At 44.0% G+C, this 20,496-nt stretch overlaps 1 protein-coding gene across 1 annotated transcript in view; it reads right to left on the reverse strand.

Moving 5' to 3' along the window:
* WDFY1 (WD repeat and FYVE domain containing 1) overlaps positions 1-10,677 on the reverse strand; it is a 71,251-nt gene extending 60,574 nt beyond the window's left edge. Inside the window, exon 1 of the mRNA XM_025404891.1 lies at positions 10,453-10,677. Within this exon, the coding sequence (XP_025260676.1) occupies positions 10,453-10,589 (137 nt within the window). The 5' untranslated portion in view covers positions 10,590-10,677. The remainder of the gene's footprint in view (positions 1-10,452) is intronic.
* Positions 10,678-20,496: the final 9,819 nt, after the last annotated feature.

Genomic DNA, 20,496 nt, shown 5'->3' on the forward strand with positions numbered 1-20,496 from the left:
GTAGCTGGGACTGCAGGCGCACAACATCTCACCCAGCTAATTTTTGTATTTTTAGTAGAGACGGGGTGTCTCACCACGTTGGTCAGGCCGGTTTCAAACTCCTGACCTTAAGTGATTCACCCACCTCGGCGCCCCAAAGTGCTGGGATTACAGGCGTGAGCCACGACACCCAGACAGTGGCCTATTTTTAGATTATGTTCCATGCTTCTTTTTCCTAACAGATTTGTTGACTGATTCAATCAAACTAACACTTGAGACATTACTATAAGCTTTACACTGTTTTACATGTTAGAAAAATTTTATTTATTTATTTTTTTATTTTTGAGACAGAGTCTCACTCTTGTCGTCCAGGCTAGAGTGCAATGGCACAATCTCAGCCCACTACAACCTCCACCTCCCAGGTTCAAGCGATTCTCCTGCCTCAACCTCCCCGGTAGCTGGGATTACAGGCATCCGCCACCATGCCTGGCTAATCTTTGTATTTTCAGTAGAGATGGGATTTCACCACGTTGGCCAGGCTGGTCTCGAACTCCTGACCTCAGGTGATCCACCCATCTTGGCCTCCCAAAATGCTGGGATTACAGGCATGAGCCATTGCGCCCGGCCAGAAAAATTTTAGTCACCATTTAATTAGTAAAGGCAAATATGTAAATGAATAACAATAATAATATAATGTGGTAAGAGCTATGAGGACAACAAAAGGGTAGATTAATGTTAGAGAGTGGGAACGGTGGGATAGTGGGTTGGGGAATTTGGCAAACATTGCAGAAGAAGTTCGAATGGATGAGAGGGAGCTAAGCAAACGAAACTGAGAAGAGGGTTTCAGCGAGGGAGAGCAGCACAGCAGTAAGAAGCCTCTTTGGGATACTGCAGGTATCCCAGGAATTCCATACTAGGCTGTATTTTCTACAAACCATGACCTAGAAACCAAAAATGCCCCCCATCAATACTGGTTTCACTACAAGCACCCTCATCTCCCCATTAACCTTTGAAACTGGACTCTACTGATGGAAAGTATCTAAATCAAGTATAAAGAGGAGGAGAAAGAAAGAGAAAGTCAACTTTTTACTTAAAATTTCTTTGACGGTGGTCTGCTGTAGATTCACCTTGACCTTGAAGAGAAGTGTTCTCAGCGAAGTAGTATGTGGTTGACAAAGAAAAATGAATGGTTAAAGAGATTATTTTACCATGAAGTATGACAAAAATACATCATGAAATCAGTATATATGTGCTCATATCTTAACAACTCTCAGAAAGATTTACAGAGCACACTTTGTAGAGAGGGAAGATGAATACCTAAATTCTAGAAGCAAATATTCATTACATTACAATCTGCTTCTTAGGAAAGAACTAGCAGATTATTAAAGGTAAACACAGCAGAGGAAAAGTCTACTGTGCAGAAATGGTTAAGTCTGTATCATTCAACCAGTGGCTAGTTAAGCAGTACCTGGTGGAGTACAGACTATGTGGGAAGATAAGGTGAATAAACACAAAGCAACAGGAACTAATACCTGATTGTAATTAACTAGGCATCATCAGTAATATACTAGGCGTGTTGAGGGAAGCTCAGAAAGGACAGAGAATGACGGGCTGGGAAGAATTATTCAACGGCGGAGGTGGAACTTGAAGTGGATCTAGGAGACAAAGGAGGGTTTGAATACAGGAGAGAGGGCAAGGGAGGTTCCTGGTGAGGAAGGCCAAGGCACCCAGGTGGGAAATGTACCAGATGTGAGTGGGGCAGAACACACATTGACTTTACTGGACACAAAAGAACCGTAATAAGTGAGAGATAAAAGGTGGAAATAAAGCTTAGCAGGGACCAATTATGGAGTTCCCAAAGTCTTTTTCTTTTTTTGAGATAGATTCTTGCGGCTTTATTGCCCAGGCTGGAGGGCAGTAGCACGATCTCAGCTCACTGCAACCTCTGCCTCTTGGGTTCAAGCAATTATTGTGCCTCAGCCTCTCAAGAAGCTGGGATTACAGGCATGTGCCACCACACCTGGCTAATTTTTGTATTTTTAGTAGAGATAGAGTTTCACTATGTTAGCCAGGCTGGTCTCAAACTCCTGACCTCAAGCAATCTGCCTGCCTCAGCCTCCCCAAGTTCTGTGTTTACAGGCATAAGCCAACGCACCCGGCCCCCAAAGTCCTTTTACAGACATGATTAAAGAAGGAGCTAATGAAAGGTCATGAGCAGGAGAAAGACACAATAAAAGCCTGGTTAAAAATATGAGATTGGTGGGACAGCTCCAAGTACAGTATGCTGGAACTCGAGGAAGCCAGTTAACAGGCTTTGAAAGATGAGGTTTAAAAGATGATGAGGACAAACACTAAGGTAATTATGGGCAGGTAGGCAGAAAAGAGTTCCCACAGCAGGCCTGATGCTGCCGTCCTTAGAAAGGCTTGCTTGCAAGGTTGGCCCTTGGCAGGTGTCTGGGACCTCGTTTATTCAGAGGGGGGTCTCACCATTCCCTAACTCCTAAGAATGGCTCACTGTGCTTCGTGCCTGTATAAAATATGCAGTTTATGCTGACCACCTACCTTCCTTCTGGGAGTCTGGAATTTTGGTACATGTTAGGCCAAGGGTGCCTACATGACCAGCCTCTAACACTGAATAAAGTCTCTAATGAGCTTCCCTGATAAACAATATTTCACACATGTTATCTTAATTCAATCTGAATTAGCATGTCCTGTGACTCCACAGGAAGAGAACCCTTGGAAGCCTTGTGTCTGGTTTCCTCTGGATTTCATCCCATGTGCTGATTTTGTTTTGCGTCTTTCGGCTATGATAAATCACAGCCATGTGTATGACTATAACGTGCCAGTCTTTCTAGTGAATCAATGAACCCGATCTTGAGGATCTCAAATACAGCAGGGGAAAGAAAGATGTCTCAGGGAAACTACTCACTGACATGACCTGCAAGCAACCAAATATGGAAATAAAGAAAAGCCATGACTCAAAGACAGTTCTAAGAATTTAGGATTGTAAATAACCCCTCCAATGGTATTGTCCTATTCAAACAGGAAAATTTTTTTTATTTGCACACATGCACGTGCACGTGCACACACACACACAAACATGCAGAGTAAGTAGAAACATTACTCTTTCATAAGATTAAAGTAATAAAACGCAAAATAAATGGGAATGAAAATAATAGCAGCTTAAAACACTTCTATAGTGCTTTATCTGTGCCAGTTTAGTCTCTGATAAGATTAAAGCAATTAAATGGAAAATAAATGGAAATGAAAACAATAACAGCTAACACTGTATAATGTTTTCTCTGGGCCAGGCACTGTTCCACATTATTTAATTCACCTAATCCTCACAAAACTCTGTAAAGCAGGTACAAAATGGACTCACGTCCATTTTGCACATGAGAAAACTGCAATACAGTGAGGTTAAATAACTTGTCTAAGCTCACAGGGCTGGGATTCAAACATGCATTCTGGCTCCCAAGCCTCTGTTCTTAACTATGCTATAAAAAGAAAATGATTGTAACAATGAAGGATCACTCTAACAATACAGGCGTAAATGTGTGGCCGCCCAGGCTTCCTGCCTTCTCAGGTCTTCAGTTTATTTTATAACACAAATTAAAGTCTACTTGTAGGCTCTGCATGACAATGAAAATACAGCAGTTAACATCCTGGTTTTCTGTATTAACTAATGAATTCCAGTTATGCCAGGCTTCCACCCAGGCATAACACTTAAAAATCAAGTTGTTTATTTAAGATTGTTTCTATGTGAACAATTAGTAAATATACAAATTTTTCCCCAAACCGTCTTAATAAACTTAGATATATCTAAGTGGAAGCAAATATATTAAATATTTGGTATAATTCTTAAAAAAGGAAAATGCTAAAAAACATCTAAAAGTTGGTTTTCTGTAATCTTTACCCTTTCCCAGCCTAAGCGCAATATCTTAAAACAGTTTAAATCACATGAGATTTATCTTTAACTTGGGACAAACAAAATTAGTTTCCTACAGAAACCAATCTTGGCCTACAAGCCCCTAATGCAACAGTATAAGCACGTCCATCCACAAACTCTGTTTCTCAAAAGTGAAGATGGTAGGCCTATAGCCTTAACTTATTTATAAGGCTTTATAAAGCTTTTACCTTTTAAAAATTGTATCAATCAACTGACTGTCTACAATTTTGGTGCAGTCCACAGCAAAAAAGTCCAAAAAGCAAACATACTGGTTCCTACTGTCTCACCATTTTAGTTCTGTTCTGAAAGCAGTCTTATTTTCTGTTTCCCCTACCAGGAAAGTCACCACTGTAGTTCAAATTCTTAAACTTACTACTGAAGTTATCTTGTTTTTGTTTCTTTTTTTTTTTTAGCCGGTGCCAGGCATAGTGGCTCACGCCTGTAATCTCAACACTTTGGGAGGCTGAGGTGGATACATTGCTTGAGCTCAGGAGTTTGAGACAAGCCTGGATGACACGAAAAAACTGTCTCTACTAAAAATACAAAAATTAGCTGGGCGTGGTGGCACGTGCCTATAGTCCCAGCTACTTGGGAGGCTGAGGTGGGAGGATCAGCTGTGCCTGGAAGGTAGAGGCTACAGTGAGTGGAGATCATGCCATTTTACTCCAGCCTTGGCAACAGAGTGAGATCCTGCCTCAAAATAAACAAAAGACAAAAACAACAAAAAGAATTTTAGCCAGGTATGGCGGCACAAGCAATGTAGTCCCTGCTACTCAGGAGGCTGAGGCAGGAGGATCGCTTAAGCGCAGTTCAAATCCAGCCTGGGCAAAACAGTAAGACCTCATCTCCTAAAAAAAAAAAAAAAAAAATTAATAATACTTTACAAGAATCCTTAGTTCCAAAGTTCAGGAAATTTAAACTAAAGTTAAAAATACTAATTCAGGTTTAGCAAAAGAGTGAAATTTAAAGAGCTTAAGGTAACTATTACTTTAGCAAAATACAGATGACTTCATAGAAGAAGTAGTACCATTTTCTATTAACCATTCATGACACCTTAATCCATAAAGGTTTCTAAGCAGAACCATAAGCTGACCACCCAAACCACTAAAGACCTGTGACTCCCAGATATAATGGCATTAAGCTTTGATATTCCATATTTGCTTAATACTTTTTGGAGGGCTGATCGTATCTAGCTTTGTCATATGTAGTTTGATTACAGTGAACTAGGTGGCTATCTGTGAATGACCCCAGGTAAATATACCCCAGAAAGTGACCAAAAAAAAAAAAAAAAAAAGGGATAAAATGTAAGCAGTATTCTCTTATTTTTATTTATTTATTTTTTTGAGACAGGGTTTTGCTCTGTCACCCAGGCTGGAGTGCAGTGGCACAATCTCAGCTCACCTCAACCTCTGCCTACCAGGTTCAAGTGATCCTCTCGTCTCAGTCTCCCAAGTAGCTGGGATTACAGGTGCACACTACCATGCCTGGCTAATTTTTGTATTCAGTATTCTTTCTTGGTGGTTGTACATAGGCAAGCCCAGTGACAAATAACCCTCCTTTCTCATAGAGATGTGGTTCTAAGTGTGGTCCCTAGACTAGCAGCATCAGCATCAACGTTACCTGGAAACTTGGCAGAAATACCAGCTCTCAGGCCCCACCTGACTTTCCAAATTAGAAACTCTGGGGTCTAACTCCAGCAACCCGAGTTTCAACAGGACCTCCAGGTGATCTGATGCACACTCAAGTTAAAGAACCAGTGTTCTAGAGAGGCCAGATAAACAAGTACCTGAAGCCTGGACTGGGGTTTCTCAATATCAGCATTATTGACATTTGGAGCTCAATAATCCTTTGGTGTGGGGTATAAAAGGATACTGAGAGGCATCCCTACCCTCTACCTAGATGACAGTATTAGTCACATATAGTATTAGTCCATTTTCACACTGCTAGTAAAGACATACCAGAAACTGGGTAATTATAAACAAAATGAGATTCAATGAACTCACAGTTCCCTGTGGCTAGGGAGGCCGCACAATCACAGTGAAAGGCAGAAGGCATGTCTTACACGGTGGCCAACAAGAGAAAAATGGGAACCAAGTGAAAGGGGTTTTCCCTTGTAAAACCATCAGATCTCCTGACACTTACTCATTGCCACGAGAACAGTATGGGGGAAACTGCCCTCATGATTCAATTATCTCCCACTGGGTCCCTCCCACAACACATGGGAATTATGGAAGCTACAATTCAAGATAAGATTTGGGTGGGGACACAGCCAAACCATATCACCTCCCTGATGTCATGACAACTAAAAATGTCTCCAGATATTTCCAAATGTCCCCTGAGGGTAAAAACCACCCCTGGCCCAGAACCACTGGCCTAGATTTTACAAAAGCAGACACTAACTTCAGGAAGACCTTCATACCTTTCACTTTTCCTCTCAAAATGCTCTCAGCTAGTTCTCACTGCTTTCAGCCTTTGTAAAATGAATTCACTTCAGCTGGACCCTACTTTAAATGTAAAAAGCTACTGGCTTGTGCCTGTAATCTCAGCACTTTGGGAGGCCGAGGTGGGTGGATCACGAGGTTAGGAGTTCAAGACGAGCCTGGCCAAGACGGTGAAACCCTGTATTTACTAAAAAGACAAAAGTTAGCTGACTGTGGTGGCGAGTGCCTGTAATCCCAGTTACTCAGGAGGCTGAAGCAGGAGAATCGCTTGAACCTGGGAGGTGGAGGTTGCAGTGAGCTGAGATCACACCACTGTGATGCATGAAGTAAATAAAGATTACATATAGTCTCATTTGTTCAGGCCAAATTTTAGCACCAAACGAGTTTGCAGGTCCAATTTACACACACATATACACACTTCTGACGTTTAGAATGCACTAAATTTTGGAACGGCTGATAAGAGAAGGGGACTATATCTACCTTATAGGGAGGGAGTGTGAGGATTGAATCCAGTAACACATAAGGTCCAATTCTATACTCATAAAGGGACTTTCAACAGGTTAGCTATTGTTATTTCTAAATTACAAATTCCGATCATGTCATTTGCTTGTTTTGAACTCTGATGGTTCTGCACTGCCTGAAAAATAAGGTCCAAATTCCTAAGAGTGGCACACAGGAAGACCTTTCCAAAACTGGATGCTGGCCAGGCATGGTGGCTCACACCTGTAATCTCAGTATTTTGAGGGGCTGAAGCAGCCTCCTCTTCCTGTGTCTTCCCAGCACTGGATGCTGAGTCCAGGGGTTCGGGCTGCAGTGAGCTACGATCGTACCACTGCGCTCAGCCTGGACAACAGAGCAATACCCTGTCTCTAAAAAACAAAAACTTTTTCAGACAAAGTTTTGTTCTTGTTGCCCAGGCTGGCGTGCAGCGGCGTGATCTCAGCTCACTGCAACCTCCGCCTGCCGGGTTCAAGTGATTGTCACTGCACACCTTTTGCTCTGGTCACCTGGAAATAGCTATGGTTCTTTCTCTTACAATTCCCTCCTGTCCTTTCCTCCTTCCTCTGCCTGGGATAGGGGTGCATCCCTCCTTTTTTCTAGATGCCACTCCTCTATCCATGGAGACCAGCTCAAAGACCTTCTCTAGGAGGCTGTCCCCATAACCTGGCCCCAGCCCAAAGAGCCTCCTCTTCCTATGTCTTCCCAGCACCGGATGCTGACTACTTAGGTGCCATCTCTTCACTAGATTGTTCAGCCCTTGGGAAAGAGCAACTTAGCTGTCAGCTGTCTCTTTCCCCAACAGGTCTAGCATGGGCCCCACACATGTGCTGGGATTACAGGCGTGAGCTGCCTTGCCTGGCCAAGGTACTGTGCTTTTGACCCCTGTTGTATCCTCAGCGCCTGACACTCAAAAAACTTTTTCTAAATGAATGAGTAAATGAGAGAAGAGCATGACACGTATTTATGACAATGTGAAAACAAACCACCATGGCCAACACCAAGAAAAAACCCACGCCCATGTGCTTTCATTACATCTCATGAAGTGTAGCACCTACTAAAAGGGTTGTTCTCCCTTCAAGGAAGTTGCAAGAGCCTGAACACAACAGAAACCTCAAACGCCAACCCCCTCCCGGTCCAGTCATCTACCTGGGCTCTGCAATAACAACAGTGCGTGAGTGAAAAAGCGAGCAGATGCAAGCTCCCCTAGAACGTTTCAGTCCCAGAGCAGCTTAGTAATCACTTTCCAAAAACATTTATCAGCACTGCTCCTGACCAGCAATCTCAAATATTCAGCAACTTACCCAACACGCATGAGTCATGAATAAAATATTTGACTGAATAAAGGCTGCTAACTTTTAAAGACTGTTGTTTGTATCTACATTCACATCATGCAAGAGTCATTATTCTGGCCAGGCGCCAGTGGCTCATGCCTGTAATCCCGGCACTTTGGGAGGCGGAGGCGTGTGGATCACCTGAGGTCAGGAGTTTGAGACCAGCCTGACCAACATGGAGAAACCCTGTCTCTACCAAAAATAGAAAAATTAGCTGGGCGTGGTGTTGAGCGCCTGTAGTGCCAGCTACTCAGGAGGCTGAGGCAGGAGAATCGCTTGAACCTGAGAGGCGGAAGTTGCAGTGAGCCCAGATCACACCACTGCACTCTAGCCTTGGTGACAGAGCAAGACAACATCTCAAAAAAAAAAAAAAAGTCATTATTCTGCCCTTGCCTTTTTCAGGTCCCCAAATTCTCCCCATGTTTCATGCACTCAATCTCTCTCACTCATTTCTGCATTACACACCCACACCCAGGTCCTACCAATCACTCCCCTCTTTGTTTGAAGTCCGCTACAGGTGAACCAGCAAGGAGAGGCCACTGCCTGCTCATAACCAGCTTGTTATCTAATTGAGGAAAAAGGCACAAGCTCACTCAAAAGCAAAATCCAAAGCACCAACAGGAGTTGGGGGCTTCAGGCTTTCTCTTCCCATTCAGGACAGGGTCAAAGTTACTTCAAATGGTATAATTACACAAGGATAGAGACTACGCCTTCAGCTTTAAAAGAACAGCACTACCTTCCATCCTCCAGAAAGCCTTTGGACTTGTGGACTATCCCTATTTAAGACGGCTCATTGCATCAAGGAAACACAGTTTCATTCAATAAACATCAGTCATTTCCTTCAAATTCCCACCGGAAAGCTACTGACATTGTAAACCTTTAGGATTTGAAAGACGCAAAGTTTAAAGTCGAATCATAAATATTGTTCCAATCCAATCACTCAGGCCCAGAGCTGGTGGGAGTCCTGGACTGCATTTCTGGCTTCACCAGTATCTCTGTGACTTAGCGACAAGCTACACCTCCACCAGCCTCGGTGTCCTCTTAGGAGAAATGAGAAAACTGGACCCAATCAGTGTTTCCCAAAGCGCGGTGGGCATCCAATGCCCCATGTCACAGTACAAGAGAGGACTCTGTGTGCACGCCAATTAACACGTTTTAGTTATTAGTTTACTCTGGCGAGTAATGTTTTCCTAATGATATAAATAAAATTTCCTTTTAAAATAAACGCATCTAAATCTTTTTAAAAATGAGTCACTTTCACAAAAACCTATTTAGTAAATAAGAGTTCAGGTATTCTAGCAGCCATGGCAAAAATAACTGATCTAAAGGGCTGGCGTGGTGTGAAATCCCTGAGTACACGAGAAGGAAGAGAGCGAAGGTGGCTGGAGGTTCCTCGCAAAGCAGCACACCCGGGCACCAGTGCCCGCGGTGACCAGCCGCCGGTCCTCCAGGCTTCCAGAGGAGACGATTTGGAACCGACCCGGGAGGGCCAAGAAACAGCTTCCGAGTACCAGGCTAAACCCCGCAAGGGAGAGAGACCGGGACGAAGGTCCCAGGCTACTGCGACACCGCGGGTCGGGGTTCCCTGGTTGGAGGAGCGCGGTGGGACGGAGTTCCCGGGCTGAAGGGGTGCGTTGGAGCGCACTGGAACAGGGGTCCCGGGCTTGAGCGGCGCGGTGGGACAGACTTCCTGGGCTGGAGGGGTGCAGTGGGACAGGGGATCCCGGCTAGAGGGGCGCGGTGGGACAGAGCTCCCGGGCTGGAGGAGCGCAGTGGGACAAGGGTCCCGGACTGGAGGGGCGCGTTGGGGCGCACTGGAACAGGGGTCCTGGGCTGGAGGTGCGAGGTGGGCTGGGAGGGGCGCGGGAGCGCGCACTGGAACAGGGGTCCTGGGCTGGAGGTGCGAGGTGGGCTGGGAGGGGCGCGGGAGCGCGCACTGGAACAGGGGTCCCGGGCTTGGGTGGTGAGGTGAGACACAGTTCCTGGCCTAGAGGAGTGTAGTGGGACAGGGGATCCGGGCTGGAGGGGCGCGGCGGGACCGGGGTCCCAGGCTGGAAAGGTGCAAGTCGAGACTGGAGGACCGGCGGGAGGGAACTAGGAACCCGGCGGAGCTAAGAGGCACAGAGTGGGTGTGGGGCCGCGCTGCCGGGGGGAACCCCCTCACGCAGGAAGGACCGGGGCCGCGGACCCCACCGCCCCCACACCCCGTCGCCGCGGAGTTCGGGGCGCCCCGGCTGCGCCCGGGGCCTACCTGTCCTCGCTGGCCGTGATCACGCCGTCCTCCTTGGGGATAAGCAGCGCGGCCGTGACGGCGTCCTGGTGCCCCTCGATCTTGCTCAGCAGCACCGGGCGGCTGCTCTGCGGCCTGGAGTGGATCTCGGCCGCCATGTTCGCGCGGCGACGGCGGCTGCCTACTCGGCAGGCCGCCCATCAGCTGACGACTGGGCGGGCGCGGACGCTCCGGTTTCCCTTCTGCTGCTGGAGCCTCGTGGGCGCCGCGCCGCCGTAAGCCCCCGAGTGCTGCCGCCACCCGCCCGTATTGCCTGGGGATGCCGCGCAAACTAAAAGTCTGTGGCTGGGAGAGGACCCCAGAGGGCGCCTGCGGAGAAATGGGGAAAGTAAGGAAGGTTTAAAAGTAAAGCCATTTTCCCAGGAATAAATTGAGCACCTGGAGGGGACAAGGAATTGGCCAACCAAACCAGAGATTTCAGAAATAACAATACTACATTTCATCCATTCGAAGAAGCCATTGTTTGAAAGACACACACTTTCAGAAATGTTAAAATGTGAAAAAATATAGTGCATCTTAGAATCTTTGAACTACAATAGATGGCACTCATTGAGTGGTAACCATATACCAGGCATTAACTCAGTGTCTTTGGATCTCATTTAATACTGATAATCTTAAGAGATGAAGAAATTGATGCTCTTGTATTCCCATTTTAGAGATGAGAAAACAACCAGATAAGTTTGATCACTACCTTAAGATTGCATAGCTATGAGAGGAAGAAAAGCAGCCCTTGATCTCCAGGAGCTGCCTGGTACTATCAGCTGAGCTTTGGTGTTGCTAGGAGGTGCTTACTTCCTGTGGAACATAAACATCAGACGAAGCCACTCCATAATCACATCTAAACACGGCCAAAATATAAGCGATGTACAAGCCACAAATTACCAAACATCCCCCTATCCTGGCTCATATGAGTGACTCGTATTTCTTTATTAATTATAATGTTAACCGCTATCTAGTCTTCCTCTATTTACATAAGATTTATTAAGATATGCAACCTTAGAATTATACCCATTTCCTGACAACATCCAGTCCAGAGGAGAACCTCTCTTCCTTAAGCCCTCCCAGGTCACCTAACACCAACACAAATCCTTTAATAAAACTGTACTTTACCCAGACACCTCACCATTCCCAATGGTGTGTCTTCTCCCTCCAACCAGCAATCAACCCCATTTGTTCCTGGTGGTTTTTGGCTAGAGGTCATTGACAACTAGTAAGTTCAAGAGCCAAGATTTGGACTCAGGAAGTCAATGACTCCAAAAGTCTGACCCCACTATATTATTCTGACACGTGAATTGCAGAATTGCATTAGAACCGTACTATCCACATGACTATAGAGCACCTGAAATGTGGCTTGTCCAAATTGAGATGTAGTACAAGTGCAAAATACTACTGGATTTTAGAGACTTAGCACAAAACAAAAAAGATGTAATATAGTTCATCAATAATTGTTACAATGATTACATGTTGAAATGATACTATTTTGGATATTTTGAGTTAGATACTATTAAAATTAATATGATCTGCTTATTTTTTTAAGGTAGCTAATAAAAACTTTAAATTACAGATGTGAATCACATGGTACTTCTATGTACAGTGATGTACTAGAACTTTTGTTTTTGTTTTGTTTTGTTTTTGTTTTTGTTTTTTGAGACAGACTCGCTCTGTCACCCAGGCTGGAGTGCAGTGGTGCGATCTCAGCTGACTGCAACCTCTGCCTCCCAGGTTAAAGGGATTCTCCTGTCTCAGCCTCCCAACTAGCTGGGATTACAAGCACCTACCACCATGCCTGGCTAATTTTGTATTTTTACTAGAGACAGGGTTTCACCATGTTGGCCGGGCTGGTCTCAAATTTCTGACCTCAAATAATCTGCCCACCTCAGCCTCCCAAAGTGCTGGGATTACAGGCATGAGCCACCATTGTACTAATACTTTCTCATGATGAAGTTATTAACAAACATTCATGAATTTATTTATTCATATACTCAACAGACATATATCACACACTTACTATATGCTGTATGCTGATGAGATTAATAAGGCATGATTCTTGTGAGGCTGTACAGTATAATGACTAGACAGGCTACTGAACAACTTTGTTTAATCAACCAACATTTCCCAAGTGCCTGATGTGAGCCAGGTGCCATTCTAAATGCAGCAGTGCTCAAGAGAGACAAAAATACCTCTGCTGTTAGAACTTACATCCCTGTGAAGGAAACAGATAGTAAACAAAATAAATTATATAATATATTAGAAGATGTTAAATGCTATGGAGAAAATAAAGCAGGGAAGGGTGATAGGGACTCCAGGTAATGTTGCGATTTTAAATAGGATGGTGTGGTAGATTCAGGAATACACTGCACAGATGTGCTTTCAGGGAAGAAGAGTGATCAGCAGAGAGCCTCTAGCCTTCAGCTCCTTCAGGGACTGCCCCAGATGCTGAGACCCATTGGGTCTCAGTTGTTCCCTTCACAGGGAAGCCCACATTCAGTAAGTGAACAAGATAGGAAGATAAAAGCCTGACCATTAAGACAGACCGATGGGCAACACTTGCTCTAGAACTCCCTCCTAGATTGGACAAGGCTTTGTAAGGCGTGTACTGCAGCTGACTTCTCCTGCCTAATCCTGTTACCTCCCCCTCCCTTCACAGGCATTGATTCCTAATAAATACCCTCTGAGCCAACCTCTGTCATCATATCTGCTGCTGGAGAATGCAACCTGAGACAGGTGGCCAGTAAAAGCCTCACTGTAAAGTTACATTTTGAGCCAAGAAGGAGAGGAGGGAGTAAGCCATGTAGAAATGTGGGCCAAGTACTGTTCTGGAAAAGAAAAGAGCACGTGTTAAGGCCTTGAGGTGAGCACATGCCAGGGGTTTTGTAGAGACAGCCAGGCACCCCATGAGGCTGGAGCAGAGTGAGGGAGTGCTCAGAGAAAGACAGTACACACAGGTCACCAGACAGACCATGTTGAGCCCAGAGACCATTGATAAGGGCTTTGGTTTTTACTTTAAATTAGATGGGAAGCCATTGGAGAGTTTTGAACAGAAGGCTGGTTTAATCTGCCTTCAATTTTTTAAAAATGTTTATTCATTTATTTTTCGAGACCAAGCCTCACTCTGTCACCCAGGCTGGAGTGCAGTGGTGCGATCCTGGCTCACTGCAACCTCCACCTCCTGGGTTCAAGTGATTCTCGTGCCTCAGCCTCTCAAGTAGCTGGGATTACAGGCACCCACCACCATACCCAGCTAATTTTTGTACTTTTAGTAGAGACAGGGTTTCACCATGTTGGCCAAGCTGGTTTCGCACTCCCAACCCCAGGTGATCCACCCACTTTGGCCTCCCAAAGTGCTGGGATTATAGGCATGAGCCACTGCGCCTGGGCTAATCTGCCTTCAATTTTAAAAGGCAAGAGTAGAAACAAGGTGTCAGTCAGGAAGTTAATTGAGAAATTAACAGGGTAATTGAGAAATGATGTGGCTTTCTAAGGGTGCTGCTGGTGAGAGGACATCAGATTCTAGACTTATCTAGAAGGTGGTGCCGGTGAGATTTGTTGAATATGGAATATGAAGGAGTTAAGAATGACACCAAGATTTGTGGGTTCAGCAACTGGAAAAGTGGAGCTGCCATTTACTGATCTGTGGAAGACGTAGGAGGAGGAGCAGGTTTGGAAGGGAAGAAGGAGAATTCACTTTTTGACATAGGAAGCTTGAGATGAGTATTACGTCTCCAAGTGAAGGGGCTGAGTAGGCAGTTGGACACAGGAGGTGTTTGTTTCTTTGTTTGTTTGTTTGTTGTGAGATGGAGTCTTGCTCTGTTGCCCAGGCTGGAGTGTGTTGGTGTAATCTTGGCTCACTGCACTTCCACCTCCTTGGTTCAAGCAATTCTTCTGTCTCAGCCTCCCCAGCAGCCAGGATTACAGGCGCGTGCCACCATGCCCGAATAATTTTTGTATTTTTAGTAGAGACGGGGTTTTGCCATGTTGGCCAGGCTGATTTTGAACTCCTGACCTCAGGTGATCCACCTGCCTCAGCCTCCCAAGGTGCTGGGATTAGAGGCGTGAGCCACCGTGCCCAGCCTGAATATAGGAGTTTTGTGTATGCTACTGAATAGTAGAGAGGTCTGGACTGCAGCCATTATTCTGGGAGTTAAATGCACAGGGATGGAATATGCTGGGCCACCCTCTGCAGCGTCAGCAGATGCTCACTGGATGGTAGCAGAGTACAGGAGCCAAGTTTATGCTTGATCTTAAGGCAGCAGGATGGTCAAAGTTAAGTGAGAGAAAGGCTCTCTACAAATAATTGTTCAAAAATTTTAATCAGGGCTTTTTGCCTGTTAAACTAAATTAAAATGGAAACCAGGGCTGAAGAATGCCTGAAGAGACAAAGTCAGTCAGTCTCCCTAAGTGATCTTAACCTTGCTTGATTTGCAAATGTAAGTGAAACTTCACTTAAGCTATTTCTTGTAAATGCCTGTATTAAAGAAAAACAAAACTTCAGCTCAACCGTTCAGATGCAGTCAACAGACTTATAATTAAATAACTCGGGATTTTCCCACAGGATAGACCAAATAAAACCACTTTATAACTGTAATCAATTATTTTCTTTGCATTATTTCTGCATTCACTCTTCCAAGCTTCTCCAACAGAGCCCTGGAAACACTTGCGGTTTAGAGCAGCCCAATTCATGAATTGCTGTTTGCACAAATAAGCCCTTTAAAATATTATTGTGCCTTGGTTTACTTTTTTTTTTTTTTTTTTTTTTTTTGAGACAGAGTGTTACTCTGTCACCCAGGCTTCAGTGCGCTGCTGGGATCTAAGCTCACTGCAACCTCTGCCTCCCGGGTTCAAGCGATTCTTGTGCCTCAGCCTTCTGAGTAGCTGGAACTACAGGCATGTGCCCATCATGCCCTGGTAATTGTTGTGTTTTTAGTAGAGATGGGGTTTTACCATGTTGGCCAGGCTGGTCTCGAACTCCTGGCCTTAAGTGATCCATCAGCTTCAGCATCCTGAACTGTGAGGATTACAGGCGTGAGCCACTGTGCCCAGCCCTCTTTTTTTTTTTTTTTTTTGAGGCAGGATCTCACTCTGTCACTCAGGCTGGGGGGCAGTAGCACAATCTCAGCTCACTGCAGCCTCTGCCTCCTGGGTTCAAGCAATTCTCCTGCCTCAGCCACTGGAGTAGCTGGGAGGAGGCATGCACCACCATGCCTGGCTAATTTTTGTATTTTTAGTGGAGACATGGTTCATCATATTGCCCAGGCTGGTGTTGAACTCCTCAGTTCAAGTGATCCAACTGTCTCAGCCTCCCAAAGGGCTGGTACAGGTGAAAGCCACTGCACCTGGCCTAGTTTACCTTTATAATAGGCCTTATGTATTGAATTGTCTTACAAATAAGAAAAATCATCACCCAGAATGGTTCAATGTGAACAATAAGGTAAGGCCCACATAACTCTTAGCTTGCACAATGACAGTGAACTGACCCAAAGATGTAACACAGATCCAGTTTATTGAAAAAGCAGTTACTCTGTGTGATTTCTTCCAAAACACATGGAAAACATCTCAGCTACAACATATTTTGAAGGCAATTTACGTAAACAAATTAAGCTCTAAATTTAATTCACCTTTATACATTTTGCAAAATCAGTGCTTAAACACAAAATGATTTTATCAAGTATAGCATGTACACTCGTAAGAGTACATGAAATCCAAGAAGGAGTATGTGTGTAAATAGCGAAGAGGTACGAGGACAGAAGCCTTGGAAACATCAACAAGTCTGGAAGAGAAGGAGGAACCAGAAAAAAAGACTGGAGAGGAGCCAGCCTCCTCTTGCTCCCCTTCCCCATGACTCCATGAGGTAGGAGGAAAATGGATATTGTGTGTGTTGTCCTGAAGACAAAGGAAGAAGGTGTTCTAAGGAGGAGGAAGTGATCAACTGTGTCAAATGCTGCAGATCAACCAAATGAAATGAAATGAAATGAATGGAAGTTTCCATGAATGGCAGGGGTAAAAGCTGATTAGAGTGGGTTCAAGTGGTGATGGAAGAGCCTTAGCACAGCCTCTTGGAACTGAAAGACTCTAGGTACACAAAGAGAATTTTTTTTTTATATCAATGGCTTTTGGGGAGCAGGTGGTGTTTGGCTACATGGATAAGTTATTTAGTGGTGATTTCTGAGATTTTGGTGCACCCGTCACTTGAGCAGTGTACACTGTACACAGTGTGTAGTCTTTTTTTTTTTTTTTTTTTGAGACAGAGTGTCGCTCTGTTGCCTAGGCTGGAGTGTAGTCGCGTGATACATTGCAACCTCCGCCTCCTAAGTTCAAGCGATTCTCTTGCCCCAGCCTCCCGAGTAGCTGGGACTACAGGCACCCCCCTCCACACCCAGCTAATTTCTGTATTTTTAGTAGAGACGGGGTTTCACCATATTGGCCAGACTGGTCTCGAACTCGTGACCTTGTGATCCGCCAGCCTCAGCCTCCCGAAGTGCTGGGATTATAAGCATGAGCCACCATACCCAGCCCAGTGCGTACTCTTTTATCCCCAACCGCCCCCCAACCTTCTCCCCAAGTCTATGGTATTATTCTTATGCCTTTGCGTCATCATAACTTAGCTCCCAGACACAGAGATAATTGATTTCTGAACTGCCCTGCTGAGTTAGAAGGTGGAATCTATGAATAAAGTTCTACCATCCACTGACAGCTATGTGATCTTGGACAAGTCACTTTACCCTAACAGTAGAAACAGCATGGTCTTTATAGTCAGAGAGCTTTGCTGTTAACTAACAGTGAAATCTTTAGCAAGCTAGTGTCTTTGTCAATTGCGCATTTCTAAAGTAAGAATAATAATGTTACCTTTTAGTGGTGTTGCAGAGATAACGTGTGGTATTTATTGTTAACTCGTGCTTCTTACCTTGGACTTTTTTTTTTTTTTTTTTTTTAAGACGGAGTCTCACTCTGTGGCCCAGGCTGGAGTACAGTGGCACGTTCTCGGTTCACTGCAACCTCTGCCTCCCTGGTTCAAATGAGTCTCCTGCCTCAGCCTCCAGAATAGCTGGGATTATAGGTGCATGCCACCATGCCAGGCTACTTGCTGTATTTTTAGTAGAGACGGGGTTTCACCATGTTGGCCAGGCTGGTCTCGAACTCCTGACCTCAAGTGAATCCACCTGCCTCGGCTTCCCAAAGTGCTGGGATTACAGGCTTGAGCCACCGTGTCTAGCCCCTACCTTGGACCTTAATCTCGAAATGTCTGTCCCGCCATCACCTCTTCTGTCTCTAAATACCTGTATCATGCTAGACTTCCTTAAGGGAGTATTTTATAGTTGTACTGTAAGAATGATAATGATGATAATAATAAATGCCAATATTATTTCTTGTAATAAGAAGTTCCTATTTTCCTGAAGCCATACATTTCAAGTGAAATAAGTAATTCTAAATAGGATAATTTACATTGGATAATTTTAAACTATCTATAATTGCAGTGGTTTATTTGCAAAATTCCTAAAAGGAAAAATGTTATCACTGCCATCACAGCAGGTTTCCTCATCCAGATAAGGAAATTAGACAAATGCTAGTGTGTTTTAACTAGCTAAACAAAACTAAGTTAAATCAATATTTAAAAATTTCCCTAGTGGGCCATTCCTTAACAAAATGTTGAAATCCCTGTTGCTACATTGACTGAAAGGTCATGATGAATGGAATATGTAAGGCTTGGCTCATATAAACCTAATCAGATGGTTAGAGATGTTGGCAGTTTAGGACCTGCTGCCACAAATGTGTGAACAACCTTTTGTAATCTATTGACCTGCATGTTTTTTCTTTACCCCAACTCATTCCATACATGTAGGCTGAATCTTCAGTTATTTGCTTTACTGGTTCAACAAAAGCCAGGAAGAACAACTTTGTAGTAATCAGAGTGTTATCCAACTGTATATTGTTTACTTTATTGTAAATACTGGTGAACTGTTGTTAATAGCTTTATATTCCTTTATGCAAAATAATAATAATAATAAATAAGTTCCTACCTTCAACATTTGGATGAACTAAGGTATGTTAGCTTCATGGGTCAGCATTCTAATGTGGCCTTGACTTTCTACTCTTCACATTTCAGATACTTTGAGTGTAATCACAGGCTAGCCATTTGCCTGTTGCTATCAGATCCACTCTATGTGTACCTTGCTTGGTCTATATTGCAGGGAGTTGACTTCTGCAAACTACATATCCCAGACTTGCTTCCTGATAAGTTTGTATGATGGAGGCAGTGGTGGGACATTGGAAGGTAGGAGGAAAGAAGAAACCAGGGTATTTCTCCTCCACTCTTTCTGCTTAGGGAGTGTGCCTTCTCTGTGGCTCCAGTCCCCACTGGCTACAGCTTCCCTCTTTTGTCCCAGCCCTCAACAGGCAGTCTCTGCTGGGGTTCTTGGTCCCATTGGGCTTACCTAACTCCTGTGCTCTGGTACCATCTGTTCCCTTTGTCTCTCCAGTCTTGCTGTCCCTAATCTCTTAAGCCTTTCAGTTCTTCTAACACCTTTATAACTAGTTCCTTGTATTAAATTTCCTTCCTGGAGCCATCTGGTGTGCCTTTGTTCTCTTGTTAAGACCCTGACTGATACAATTATGGTGATACTGTTACTTAACTTACAGTACTGTTAAATTAGGTTTGGACTAAAGCTTCCACTGTTCATATTTTAATTTTGGCCTAAAGGTTTCTTAGTACACAGTGAACTATAACCTAACTTGATGTGTAAAAGACTGTCACCTGCTCTTGTAAAAGTAGCTGAGTCGCACCCAACCACAGGCAGCCCTATTCAAATAAAGCAGACACCAGCTGTTTCCGTACCTCATTTGCATTTTCTGTACATACTTTTTCCTTTTACTGTCCGTAAATGTTATCTGACCATGTGGCAGTCCTGGAGTCTTTCTGAATGTGTTCTGGTTCTGGGGGCTGCCTGATTCATCGTTCTTTGCTCAAACTCTTAAATTTAATTGTTCTACAGTTTTTCTTTTAACGCCATCATGAGGATTGTAGGACATAACTCACTGAGAATATGACATTACATATGTAAATTATAAGGCAATATTTCGCTAATTGAGTATTTTCAAAAAAAGATATAAACCATATAATGATATAAATGATAGTCTCATAAAGAATAACTTATTCGTATGCAGTATCCAGATTATCCAGATTCTTTTTTTTTTTTCGAGACAGAGTCTCACTCTGTCACCCAGGCTGGAGTGCAGTGGCGCTATCTCCGCTCACTGCAACCTCCGCCTCCCGGATTCAAGCAATTCTCCTGTCTCAGCCTCTTGAGTAGCTGGGACTACTGGCACATGCCACCATGTCCAGATAATTTTTGTGTTTTTAGTAGAGACAGGGTTTCACCATGTTGGCCAGGCTGGTCTTGAACTCCTCACCTCATGATCCGCCTGTCTCGGCCTCCCAAACTGCTGGGATTACAGGCATGAGCCACTGTGCCTGGACCAGATTCTTAAATTTATAACTTGTAATGGCTATAATTTGGTTAACTCCAATCAAGAGGAAATACTTCAAAAACTTATCAGTGTCTTTCAACAGTTGTTATAACGTATACCTAATCAATGTTTATCTATTCAATACATGTTAAATCTGTGGAATAGACTGAAAATGAAGTCTACAGTGATTTATTGCTTTTGGACATGCTTCGTCTCCTTGGGCCTTCACAAAAGATTTGGAGACACAATTTCACCCCAGAGAGGAAAGAAGACTTGGTAATTTTGTTCAGTGGTTTTGCCAGGAGTTCTTTTAACCCATCCTCTGGATTTTACCCAAGGTTTACACTGCAGACCAGCATAATTATCACATTGCAAAAATCTGAAACCACTTTTACAATGTTTTATTTATTTAAAAAGCGAAACAAAAGTGTAAAGTTTCAATATTATAGTCATAGTGGTCTAATATCTCTACTTTCCCCCTCATTACCAGTTTTTACTTATTTTTATAACCCTTTAAAATATTCCTTTTTCCTGTAATAGGCA

The sequence above is a fragment of the Theropithecus gelada genome, chromosome 12, assembly GCF_003255815.1.
Source record: "Theropithecus gelada isolate Dixy chromosome 12, Tgel_1.0, whole genome shotgun sequence".
Taxonomy (NCBI): Eukaryota; Metazoa; Chordata; class Mammalia; order Primates; family Cercopithecidae; genus Theropithecus; species Theropithecus gelada.